General features: G+C 34.4%; 1 protein-coding gene across 4 annotated transcripts in view; it reads left to right on the top strand.

Moving 5' to 3' along the window:
• KLHL13 (kelch like family member 13) overlaps positions 1-14,245 on the top strand; it is a 208,239-nt gene that overhangs the window by 84,862 nt on the left and 109,132 nt on the right. For 2 of the 4 annotated variants that reach the window (XM_045538706.1, XM_045538702.1), the window contains exon 2: positions 11,009-11,082. The exons of 1 other annotated variant lie outside the window; for it this stretch is intronic. In XM_045538706.1, the coding sequence (XP_045394662.1) occupies positions 11,033-11,082 (50 nt within the window). In that variant the 5' untranslated portion in view covers positions 11,009-11,032. Of the gene's footprint in view, positions 1-11,006; positions 11,083-14,245 lie in introns of those variants that run through there. One more of the 4 variants, XM_045538707.1, reaches the window with a different exon arrangement.

Below are 14,245 nucleotides of genomic sequence, written 5' to 3'. Positions count from 1 at the left end.
CAAAGAAGTGAGTTCAAAGTCTGATAAGGATTGTGTTAAATATGCAGGTTACTTTGGGGAGTGTTGCCATCTTAACGATATCAAGTCTTCCACTCCATGAACATGGGATGTTTTTCGATTTATTTAGATTTTATTCAGTTCTTTTCAGCAATGTTTTGTAGTTTTCAGAATATAAATTTTACTTTTTTCTGTTAAATTTATTCCTAAGTATTTTATTTTTATATTAATGGAATTGTTTTAAATTCCATTTTCAGGTTGTTTATTGTAAGTGTATAGAGATACAATTGATTTTTATATATTGATCTTGTATCCTGTAACCTTGCTGAACTTCTTTTTTAGTTCTAATACTTTATAGTCAATTCTGTGGGATTTTCTATATACATACAAGCTTGTGTCATCTGCAAATAAAAATGGTTTTACCTCCTCCTTTCCAATCTGGATGCCTTTTATTTCTTTTTGTTGACCAATTGCCCTAGCTGGAGCTTCCAGCATAATGTTGAATAGAGGTGGTAAGATCAGACATCCTTGTCTTGTTCCTGATGTTATGGGACAAGCATCCAGTCTTTCATCATTAAGTATAATGGTTGTTGTAGATTTTTTTCTTTACTATTACAATAAATTATTATTCATGTTTATTACTGAGTTTTTTGACAACCCTTTAAATTTTTGAGCGTGAGGTAAAGGTCTCACTCATTTCACACCATTTCTGGCCCTGAAGTTGTAAAAGATTTTGGGGAAATTGTAAAAAGTCATAAAGATTGTGAATTCAGATTGTTTTTCAAGTGCCTTTGTATTCTTTGTTTTAAAGAAACCAAATCTGTAAATTAAAGTCTATGCATTCATCATGGTACTGAGATTAATTTATGAAATAAGATTCCAAGATCCAGTTAGCAGGCAATTGTGTAAAGAGAAGTCTTGCTTCTGGATCAGATAGATGATAAAGTAAATCATGAAATATTTCCACTTTAACTTTTTTGATCTATTGTTGAACTGTGGGTATGAATGGATTCTATAAGATGACTACTATTGTGGCTATGAAAGATTATAGAAAAGACAGAGCCACCAACACTTCCCTCCATGCCTTCTGTCATTTGGTTAAATTTACTAAAATTATTTGTTATGGACCCACCCAGAAAAACTGTTACTTTTATCCAGACCTGCATGCTGTATGTACTCCCTTGAATCCTTTGCACAGTAAAAAGAAAGTGACCTAATTAGCAATGTGGAGATTTCTGTTGGAAAGATTTATGTCTGGAATGCCACTTTCTAGGGACTTCTCATTGGTAATCTGCCACTTAACAGTTTTTTGGGCACATTTGAAAATCACTTACTAAAAAGAGTTAAAACAAAACTCTAGTAAATTGGCTAAATGAATTGTGATCAGAACAGGTTTTAATTGTTGTTTTACATTTCATTGACTTATGTGGATTATGACTGAATGGGATGTTAAACAGTATTTTATATTTTTAAAAGAAAATCCTCTGTACTTTTAATGTAATGTTGAACAATGTGATAAACACTTAAGGAGGCAGTTTATAATTAAATACAGTACTCAAAATTTTTCTAAGACTGTGGTATAGTAATTTCAGTGGACCTTAAAGAGGGTTCTTAATTCATATTGATCTATGTTATTTTGGGGAATGATTAATACTTTTCTTTTTGAAGAAATGACACACTAAATTTATCATTGATAAGGAAATACTTTAATTTCTTTTTTGCTGTTGTTTAGTTGTTGCTTAGTGTTTAGAGCATGGACTTCAGATTTCAGCTATAGATCATTCAGAAACCAGAATCCCTCAGCTTAAAGGCCTCTTGTGCAAAGAAAACAAAGTGATTCATTTTTTACTTTTACTATGCTAGAATAATATCACGATATAAAAGTGTGACATTGCGTCTACATTTCAAGAGTTACTTGGAACTTAATAATATTCCATTATATTAGAGATATAAGTATTTTTGTTTTAAGATAGCTTGTGAATCTCATTTTGCTTGGATAAACAGCTTTCTGGTAAGGTAATTACTGTAATATAAAACCACTTAAGAATTTTACCCTTTGGAACATGGAGGACAAATTGAATTATGGCCTGTTAGCATGGAGATGAGGAAAAAACAACTGTATCTGCTTGCTTAAACCCATCCCAAATTGAAAGCTTTAATACATGAGCCCACTTAATTTATCCTGTAAAATGCTCAACTGTTTTTTTCTTTATCTTCTCTCAATTTCTCCACAGATTTCAGCTTAAAATATTTTGTAAGCCCTTTTCTTCTTTCTCCTTCATTGCTATTCTCTTGTTTGTAATTTCTTGTGGGAGAAATAGGATTCTGCATTGTAAGTAGGACCTGAGAAGTGTCTTATTTGCTTTTGAATATAAAAATATATAAAACAACAATAAGATATGGCTGGGGATTTTCTCTTGGTCTCTCTCTCTCTCTCTCTCCCCCCCCACCCCCCCCCCATCTCTCTCTTACAGACACACACATACACACACACACACACAAAATTGAGTTTGGACACCTTTTCTTATGCATATTGTTTTTGTTGCCATTCTTCCATGAAAGGCCTGTTCAAATACTGGCTTAAGGGTTGCTCACCTTTGTTACTGATTTTTTTTCTGAGAATATCTTATGTATTATGAATATTAAGCCTTTGCCTGTGTTGAAGGTTTTGGTTCCACCCCACACCCATCTTAAGTATGTTTATGGTGTTTTGTACCTTATAGAACTGTAACTTTTTTAAACCAGCAAACATAAAAGCTATTTTCATTATGGCCTCTGAGTGTTGTGTCAGCCCTTAAAAAGATTTTGTATCACATTAAAAATAAGTTCTCCTTTATCTTCTTCTACTACTTTTGCAATTTTACTTGTTCATATTCAGATATTTAATCTATCTGGAATGTATATGTATGGTGCAGATAAGATTTTAATTTTCCCCTCCCCCACCATAACCAGTTTCCCCTATTTTTTTGGAAGTTCTTATTTTTTCCAACTGATTTCAACTGCCACATTCATAATATAGTTATATGCATTTGGATATATTTTTGGATTCTATTCTGTCAATCCCTCTGTCTATTCCTCCACTGGCACCACACTGTTATAGTTACTGTCTGTGCTTTTATAATGCATTTTAATATCAATTGGAGAAAGTTTCCTCTCCTTATTTTTCTTTTTCAGACTTATTGGGCAATTTTATGTGTTTACTTCTCCCAATAAACTATAGATTCCACATACAAAATATCCATCCTCCCCACAAAAAATTCTGACCCTTTTGGGAATTTGATTGAAATTGCATTGAATTTACATATTAATTTTAGGGAAATTCATATCTTTATGATTTTTGAGTTTGGATATAGTGTGCATATCCATTTATTCAGGTCATTTATTCTTTTATTTACTTCAAGTATAATTTTACTTTTTATACATCTTTTGCACATCTTTTAAAGCTTATTCCTAAGTATTTTACAAAATTTGCTGCTCTTAGGTCAGTGATTTTTTTCCACTACATTTAGAATATGATATTGGTGGGATATAAGAAATCTTTGTCTTCATGGACCCGACATTCTTATAGTGGGCCTCTCACTGTTTTGGTTTTTCAGTTGATTCTTTTGCACTTTCTGTGAAAACTATCATGTTTTCTCTAAATCATTAGTTTTTAGACTGTCATTTGTGATCCTGCAGCAGCAGTATTCCTTGGGAACTTGTTGTAAATGCAAATTCTCTGAACCCATCCTACACCAACAGAATGAGAAGCTCTGCCCAGCAATCTGTGCTTAATATGTCTCCAGGGGATTCTGATATATGCTCAAGTTTGGGGACCACTGATGTAAATGATTTCTTTCCCATCTTTTCATTTCTCACATATTTTTCCTTGTAAAATGTGTGTGTGAGTAACAGGGCTGAATGGATTATGTAGAATGGATATTGATTTAATAGGCTGAGGCAAATTGCTACCTTCCAAGAGAAAGATGGGGAAGGGAATGATGAGACATGAACTAGTCCTTAATTTCTTTATTCCTGAATTAGGTGAATAAGGAAACACTTAATATTATTAAAAGATAGATAGGTAGATGTTAAGTATATAACTTAGGGTGAGGATTTCAGTGGTTGGCAGAGGGAGGTCTGATTCAAAGTGAGACACAGTCCATTGTCACTCCAATACATAAGTTACAACATTATTATGAAATTATAAGAAAGACAGCTAAGCCTGACATTTGACACTTAAAGTGTTTGTTAGATGAAATTTAGCCCTTGTAATAAGAGAGAAGCAACTATTAGACGATCAGATGGAATTCCCTTAATACAAGGGCAATACTTCAGTAAAAAGGCCAATTGCAGTGATGAGACAAATGATGTCATGAGCCAACAATGTACCCCAAAGGCGTTCCTAAAACCTTTTGACAACATGAGAAGGGCCTACCAAGGGATCTTGTTGAGAAGGAAGGAATGATATTACTGCAAATAGCAGTGGAACTGCATGGTGTATGCTGTATACCTATAGGTAACAGAGAACAAGATGGTAGTGATCACATGGTGGTGACATGGGCAGATTGCCTCAGTGACTATAGCAAGGAAGCTAAAATTGTTGAAGAGTGTATCAGCCACCCTGGCCCTTCACCAGGCAAAGGGAGAATCTTAGGGAACATGGGATTCCAGTCTTTTTGGTAGTTTACAGTGTTTCACATTTTGTTAGGGGTACATCTATGGGAGCATACCACATAGCTCTATGCATTTTAAGATTTACTACAGGTGAAAAATCACCACCCAGCACAATAGGTAGTGCTCAGGTATTTTAGGGTAAGACATTTTCAGTACTCAGGTGGGAGGGGAGTGTAAGCTAAATGATTCTATGATCTAGCACTCTGTTACATTTTTAAAAATCAAATTTTGTCTAACAAACTAGTTCCCAAAGAATACAATTCTGTTTCCTAGACTTCAGATTTTGCAATTTCAAGATGATTTTGGATTTCTCGTGTTGCTGCTATATATATAACTTAATTGAGAGGAGGGCAATTATGAGCACTTTTTCTAGATTTTGCAGTTTTTTGATTTTGTAGTGTTTAGCGTTTTTCACTAATGCTTTCTGTCAGCTTTCTTTTCTTATCCCAGTACTTATCAAAATTTTATTTGAAGACAGACTGAGAGAAACTCCTAAAATTTCTTTCATATAATATCAGCTTAGTTCATAAGCAGGGCTTACCTTATGTGCTGTGAAATTGGTTAAGGATAACTCAAATCTGATTATTTTTAAAGAGATTGGTTTTTGGACACAGTAGGAAAGAGTGATGCAGTGAGTTTTAATTAAATCCTGTGTCATACACTGGAATATCTATTTGAAATAGCTAATTATGATAGTTGCTTGAGAATACTAGATTTGTGAATTGCTTAAATGCTTATGAGTAAAATTGCTTGAACTTATGCAAGATATCTCAACTATGAGAAGCAGTTCTGTCAGTTTTATTTCTGAACATTTTAAGGACAAAATGACAATTAGATCTCTGTCAGGTATGTATTCTGAGTAATGATTAGTTTTCATTTTTTTCATGAGGATATCATGGCCAGGGAGAGGTGTGCCATTTTAATTACAATGCTTGTCTGGTTATATTGATATTTTTGTCCTGTTTTTTTTCTTTGAAAATTATTTTTAAAATATGCTGGTTTTTCTATGCCATGTCCTGTCTGCTCACTTACATAGTCCCTGATTAAGGGCAGAGATAATGTTTTATACTTTTTTGTTTCTTTTGTAATAAAATATTTGAAACATACGAAAAGTATAACCAATGTAACCACCACTTAACTATGTAAAACTTTAAAATTTTGTAATTTTTGTTTCAGATTCTTAACAGAACATACAGGTGAAGCTTCCAGTGTGTTCCTGCACAATTGCATTCTCCTTCCTTCCTCTTCTGAGGGAACTGCTATCCCCTTCTCTCACAAATTTGGTGTTTATCATTCCCATGATTATTTTTATGCTTTTTTCTACATCTGTATATACGGACACACATAATGTATGTGTGTATGTGTGTGTGTGTGTGTGTCTGTATTATATGAGAGAGAGGGAAAAAAGAGAGAGAATTGCCTTACATGCTTTTGGAATGTATATACATAATATTGAACTTCTTCAGTTTACAGTTTTGTTTAACATTATACTATTCCAGATCTACTTGCTCTAGTATCTCCTATTATGGAAATAAAATATAATAAAACATTAACTACTTCCACTACTGTATCTCAACAACTACCATCTGTTTCTCTACTCTTTATTAAAGGAAAACTCCTTGTAAGAGTTGTATGTATTTGTTTCCCCTCCCCCTTTAACTCTTAAACCCACACTAATCAGTTCTTATCTCCATCATTCCATACAACCCACTCTTATCAAGGTCTCCAGTAGCCTCCAGGTTACCACACTGAGTTGTCACTTCTGAACTCTTCACTTCCTCAATCTCTCAGCAGCATCTGATATTCTCCACTACTCCTTTCTTCATTTAACACTTCTCAGTGACTGTACCTTCCTCGTTTCCCTCCTATCTCATGGCCACTCTTTATTCCTTCTGCCAGATCCTCCTTATATTTTACTTTAAAATAAATTGAACAGAAAGTATAGCATGAAACGTAGATATCCTCCCAATCCCATATTCCTTCTCACAAATAAAGGATATATACAGGCCTTATGTGTGTGCATGTGCATGCATAGGTGTGTGAATTTCATAGGTGAAAACAGTGCCTCAATCTAAAATAGCATTTAGTTTCTTAATGTTTTGTATTTCTTTGATGTGTGCTTTCTGCTTATATTATTTGCTCACTTTACCATTGCATTTTATTGTTTTTATTAATTTTGTGTAAGTTAAAATCATTAGCTCTTTGTTGCCTGTCATGTGTGTTATGAATATTTTTTCTTAGTTTATCATTTGCTTTTGGACTTTGGTATATTTGAAGTACAGAATTTTTTTTCTATAATCAGATTTAATAGTCTTTTATGACTTTTGATTTTTGGGTGCTATTAATATTTGCCTTCTCCACCACATGATTATAAATAAATTCACTTGGGTTTTCTCTTGGTACTCTTTCAGCTTCATTTTTTAACTCTAAATTTTTGATCCTTCTGGAATTTATTTTAGGGTAACAAGGGAAATAGGTACAACCTATGCTTTGAAAAAACACAACAAATGTCTACCCAAATTATTTAATTATCTCCCTTTCCCTTACTGGTTTGAAAGACCATCTTTACCATAGAGTAATTCCCTAATGTATTTGAGTTCCTCACAAGATCTTGAAAGAAGGTATTTATTTTGGTTTTATTTTTCAAACTACTGCATTGTGGTTCTCCCCACTGATACTGAAACTGCTCTTTGAAAAAGTCACCACTCATTTTGTAGTTGTCAAATCAAGTAGCTGTATCTTACTTGCTCTCAGAACTTGAAACTTTTGAATGCTCTTGAAACACTCTTATTCTTTAGCTTTTATCTCACAATTCTCTTAGTTTTCCTCCTACCTGTTCTCTGTTTTCCTTGCTGGCCTGTCTTCATTTGGATCGCACCTCAGGACAAATATACTCTTTAGTAACATTTCCCAATCTTATTTGCTTTACCTGTCACTTAATTGGCTAAATATCCCTGTATTGTCATTTCTAGTTACTATCTAAATCTAGATACATCTTTTCAATTTTCTGCTAGATATTTCACAGAGTGTCCTATGGTACATAAATATGTCTGCATCAAATTATTCTCTTTTCTTTCAATATTTTTCCTTCTTCTCTGTATGTTACCCCACTTGATATCATTACCTCACCCCAGTTATTTAAATAGATTCTGGGATTTTTGTCTTTGTTGATGTCAGTGATCTTTTAGTCAATATGTCCTAGTTCTCTCTGGTTATCCCCATAGCAGTTGTCTGGGCTCTTATCTCATGTCTTGACTATGGAAGAAGTTTCTTAATTCATATCTAAACTTCTAGTCTGTCTCTCTCTGCTCTACCCCCATATTGTGGCCAGTGTTAATTTTCCAACATATTTCTATGTATTTGATCAATATGTATGTTTAATACATATAAATATGTAATATAATTAATATAAACATATAGTATAAATTTATATATATATTTATATTTAATTCCCTGGTTAAAATAGTTTTAGTTAAATCCCATGTAAATTTCATGACATGTGTTTACTTCCTTTCCCTAACCCATTAAAATCAGAGTAAGGAAATGGAAAAATTCAATAAGGCAAAGAGAACAGGAATGGAAGCATTGACAGATGTAAGGTTGAAGCTAATTTTTACTTAGAGCAAAGGAAGTTACAACTTCAACATCTCCCTTTACATGAATTTATCAGAGAAACCAACTAATTCTTTCCACAGAACTCTTAATATCTCAAGACTTGAAGGCCCCTGGTCTGCAGAAGGCAGGGATGTATCATGAGATTGAAAATATGGGTTATTCATTGAATGTCTGTATAATAAGTGGCTGGAGTCTCATGTCCTGTTGCCTACTCCCTGCTTCCTCAGGAGACCAGAGAGTTTATTTTCTGGGTATTTTGAATGGGGGAGCTTCAGACTCAGAAATTTAGATGCTGCAGGGGGATTGATTGAAACAAGGGGATTGTGTTAGTCTATTTTGTGCTGCTATAACAGCACAAATTACCTGAGACTAGGTAATTTCTAATGAACAGAAATGTATTTCTCATAGTTCTGGAGGCTAAGAAGTTCAAGATCAAGGAACTGACATCTGGCGAGGGCCTTCTTGTTGCTTCATCCCATGGCAGAAGGTGGAAGGGCAAACAGGGATGGGGAGGGAAGGCTGAACCTGTCCTTTTATAAAGAATGCACTCCCATGATAATGACATTAATCCATTCATGAGGCAGTGTCCCCATGACCCAAATACCTCCCATTAGTCCCCACCTCCCAACACTGCCACATTGAGTATCCAATACATGGAAACTTTTCCAATACATACTTTGTGGGGGACACATTCAAGCCATAGCAGGGATTAAGAGAAAATTTGCATACCTAGTTTTGAAATCTATATGTTCCATTTTAGATGCAGTTAGTGAAACAGGGCATGAATTATTTCATTTCACATTACCAGATTCCTAGTAGTAATCTAGATATTAATTGTTTTTTCCTTTGCCTAAATAAAATTTAAAAATTTCAACATCTAAAAATTCTCTCATCACTTGAACATTTTTTAGAAAAGGTAAATCAAAGGTCAGTTGATTTTTGATGCTTTAAAAATTTTAATTTCATTTAGTCTACTCAATTTCTTATAATAGGATTATAAGCAGAAAAATATGATTGTACAAATAAACATAAATGCTATATTGTCATTAGATTTGTTTCCTTTTTAAGAGTTATGAAGACCCAAGAAATAGAATACTTTTTTGCCTTCAGCTTCTTTTCCTTAAATTAAGGGGCTGGAAGAGGGCTAGGGACAATGAAGAATCTTCCCTCCCACCTTGCTTAATTATTTTAGGTCATCACATAATTTTATGAACAAACTAAATTGCGTATCATACATTTTTATCTTCCCAGCGTAATAAATTGACTTTATTAGGAAGGAAAGTATACATTTAAGTAAATTATAAATTTTGCATCCCAATATATTTGAAATAAACTGAATAAATATATAAAATATACTCTACTTCTTCAATGCGATACATTGATATTACTAAAAAGAAATATATTAGATAGAGTTCAGTTTACCAAAACTCACCTGCTCTTCCCACAAAAACAACCACCAAAACAAAAATTTAGTCCAGGTCAAGAAAATAGCATTCTTACTCCTTACTTTTTGTGTTCAGGATTTCAAAACATTATACCTTTCTAATATATATAGTGGGGGTACAAACATGTTGGTTACATGTTATGACTTTGCCTCACCCAAGCCAGGATTGGAGGCATGCCCTTCCCCCATGCAATGCTCACCATGTCCATTAGTTGTGAGTTTACCCATGCTTACCCCTTGACCCCCAATGAATATTACTACCATGTGAGCACCTTAGTATTGAACAGTTACTGCCAATTTGATGGCGAGTACATGTGGTGCTTATTCTTCCATTCTTGTGATACTTCACTTTGAAGGATGGGCTCAAGCTCTATCCAGGATAATATAAGAAGTGCTAGATCACCATTGTTTTTTGTAATTGTGTATACCTTTCTTGCCTGTATTTTGTGCAACCACTTCTATAACTGTGGTCCTTGCTTGTAGGCTTCTCAGGTTCTAAGCCCTGCTGGTAATAATGGGAATCAGTGCTGTCTTGGTATCTACTTGGCAAGTATTTGCCTCAACTCTTCACTCCTAACTTCTTGTCTAACCCAACCTCATAGAGGCTCCTCAGGTCTCCTGATTCTTAGTTTAATCCAACTACCTGTACATGTAGTTGTTCACAGGTGATACATTCCAAGACCCTCAGTGGATGCCTGAAACCCCAGATAGTACTGAACCCTATATATACTGTGTTATTTTGATTTCATACTGGGAAAGCTACTAAGTAACTAACCGGAGCGTAGCGTAGGCAGCGTGGATATGCTGGACAAAGGATGATTCATGTCCTGGGTGAGATGGAGTGGAACAGTGTGAGATCTCATCATACTGCTCAGAACAGCATGCAATTTAAAAATATGTAAATTGTTTATTTCTGGAATCTTCCATTTAATATTTTTGGACTGCAGTTAACCACTGGTAGCTGAGACTGCAGGAAGCCAAACCTTGGATAAGGGGAGGCTACTGTACTTTGTTAGTTTTCCATGGGTAATTGTTAGCTAATGATTTCTCAGGAAGTTGAGTCAATACTATTTAATTATTCACTATTGAATTTTGTAGATATTTTGACTATTTCATTTTTTAAAAAGATTCAGTTTCTTAATTTTCATAAGTTGTAATATGGACATTAGGTACATGGGCATACATTTTGCTTTTAAATTAATCATGAAATGTATAAAATATGATAAAAGTAGCACAATTTGAAAATTACTGTATTGATATTTGTAGTAAATATTGGCTTCTTTTCCTCCTGAACAGGTCATTATCCAACTTTTAGAGGTGATGGATCATCTGCATAGAGGGGAATTGGTTGCTGCAATACTCCATAACCGGTATATTTATGGAAACAGTTTACCTTATAAGTTATATAATGTCTTTCCTACCTATTATATACCTAACATAAGCAAACACTCAATAAATATTTGTTGAATAATTGGCATAGAATAATAAGTATTTATTGTTTGAGTGAATTAGAGAATGACTGAGTTACAAAGAAATGGAACAAAGAGGATGTTAGTGAGAGTTGGTCCTGAGCTAATAAAAAATAGAGAATATAAGTAGAAAATATAATTGGTATAAATTGTGAACACCTAAGATAGTTAATGGAGATACTAATTTAAATTAATAATTTTAAAAGCATATCTGTAAATAAATACAGTTATCCACAGCTTAAGAATAGATGTTTCAACAATGAATTATTTACCTCCCCTTTTTTGGGGGATAGGGTCTCACTCTGTCACCCAGGCTGGAGTACAGTGGTGTGACCACAGCTCATTGCAGCCTTTTGAACTCCTGGGCTCAAGCGATTCTTCCACCTGAGCCTCCTGAGTAGCTAGGGGTACAGGCATGTGCCACCATGCCTGGCTAATTTAAACAAAAATTTTGTAGAGACAAGGTCTCACTATCTTGCCCAGGCTGGTCTCAAACTCCTGACCTCATGCTACCCTCCCACCTTGGCCTCCCAAAGTGCTGGTATTATAGGCATGAGCTACTGTGTCTGGCCTTAACAATGAATTTTTAAAAATAGGATTGCTCTGTGACTGTATGTACATTTCTGTTATTTAAAAATTCAGTTGATCTGTAAATTTCAATTTAGTAGTAAGTACACGTGGTTTCTGTTCTTCCATTCTTGTAATACTTCACTTAAAAGGATGATTTCCAGTTCCATCCACGTTGTTACAAAAGTTATTAGTTCACCATTTTTTATGGCTGAGTAATACTCCATGGTATACATATACCACATTTTATTGATCCACTTATATATTGATGGACACTTGGGTTGTTTCCACATCTTTATGATTGTGAATTATACTGCTATAAACATAACAAAACTTTTGTACCCCCATAATATTCTGAAATAAAAAAATAAATAAAGTTATTAACTTCATAAAAAAAGTCCAGTTGAAACCTTATCAGGGAGTCCTCCCTATTTAAAGCTTCTTCTGACAATTTAGGATTTTAAATTCATGATTTAAAGAAACACAGACTTGTTTTGCAGGTGTGACAGAGTATCTCTTATTGCCAATAGCTTGATTGTATAGTTTGGGTGAAGCATTTGGAATAGTATGTTAGAGTTGTCTGTATCCTGGCCCTGATGGTTAGTATCAGCATAGTCTTGTGAAGTTACTTAATCATTCTCTACCTCAACTTCCTCATCTATGAAAGGGAGTCAATAATAGTACCTACATTGCAGGGTTGTTGTGAGAATTAAATAAGTGTATAGTATGGTATTTGTGTGTATGTATCTAAGTGTGTGTATATTTGTGTACAGAGATAGAGGAGAAACCCTGAATGTGAGCTTGGTAAATAGCAAGTGGTATATAAGTGCTAGTATTATTGAAATATAAATGTGAGATTTTAATTATTTTGAAAATGGAGTATTTGTGTTTCTGAATTCTGAGGTATTTATTAATAAAAATAAAGGTGTGTTTTAAAAGAAAAAGAAAAGGTAGGAAGGGTTGAGGTAGGAAGGGAACATATATAAAGTCACGGTTATTTGGCAGATACCATAGAAGGAATTTTACATAATAATACCATTAAAGAAATATCATATGAAATGAAGGATACCTGTTTTTTTTTGTTGGAATGTGTATAATAGTTCCCCCTTATCCTCGGGGGACACCTTCCAGTACCCTCCAGTGGAGGCCTGAAATCGTGGGTAGTTTTGAGCCTGATTGCCATCAACCAGAATATATTTCTGTTCATGACTTCCACTCACAAATCTAATATTTTTCCATCATTTTTTTAAAAAATATTTTTTAGGAGACAAGGTGTTGCTTTTTTACCCAGGCTGGCCTCAAATTCCTGGGCTGAAGCAATTCTCCTGCTTCAGCCTCTTAAGTACCTCTGGCTATAGGCACGCGCCACCACACTCAGTCTCCTTCCATCTTAACTAAGCACTTGTGCACTGTGGCAGTAACTTTGCAGTTTGAGGTGCGACAGCATAACTAGCACAAGTTTCTTTTTCCTTCTTCAAAAATACACAGATAGAAGACTCATTCTTACCGTGGATCTTAGCAACCTCTGCACTGGATATTTTTTCTTTCCTTAGGTTGAGAACTTTCACTTTTTCACTTTACGGCTTCTCTTTGGCATATCCAAATCACCAGCACCACTACTCTTGCACTTTGAGGCTATTAAGTAAAATAACGGTTACTTGAATATAAGCTCTGCAATACCATGATAGTCAGTCTGATAACTGAGAAAGCTACTAAGTGACTAATGGGTAGATAGTATAGAAAGAATAGATATGCTAGACAAAGGGTTGATTCATGTCCCGGATGGGTTGGAGCAGGATGATGTGAGATTTCATCACACTACTCAGAATGCCATGCATTTAAAAACTCATGAATTGTTTATTTCTGGAATTTTCCATTTCATATTTTCAGGCTATGATTGGCCACAGCAACTGAAACCAGAGAATGTGAAACCTCAGATAAGGGTCAGGGGGGACTACTGTATTGTCATTTGGGGAAGGCTGGGACACTGACCTTAGGGACTATAAGATAGACTTGTTCAGAGATAAATAATGGAGGGAAGTCATAGCTGGAATAATGTGTGGCCATATATAGTGAAAATGGGAGCAGATGGAGAGATGTTGAAGTTATAGCTTTGTGTATTAGTAGCTCCTTCTTTTTTTGCTGTGTAATATTCCATTGTTTAACTATACCACAATTTATTTATCCATCTTCCTGTCAATAGTCATTTAAGTTGCATCTAGTATTTAGCTATTAAGAATAAAATTGTTATTGATATTCTTGTGTAAATCATTTTTGTCCATGTTTACTCATTTTGTTTGGATATACAGTATAGCAGGAGTAGAATTGCTGGGACATAGGGTATGTGCATATATATATATATGCACATATATATATATATATATACTACCAAATGCTTTCCTAAAGTAGTTGTACCATTTTATGCCCTCACCAATAATAAGTGAGAATCTTTACCAAGTCTTGATATTGTTAGCCTGGATGTTACACATCTCTGGAT

Source organism: Lemur catta, chromosome X (assembly GCF_020740605.2).
Source record: "Lemur catta isolate mLemCat1 chromosome X, mLemCat1.pri, whole genome shotgun sequence".
NCBI classification, from domain to species: domain Eukaryota; kingdom Metazoa; phylum Chordata; class Mammalia; order Primates; family Lemuridae; genus Lemur; species Lemur catta.
Note: the sequence above shows the minus strand (reverse complement) of the source record. Positions and strands in the feature narration are given on the sequence as shown.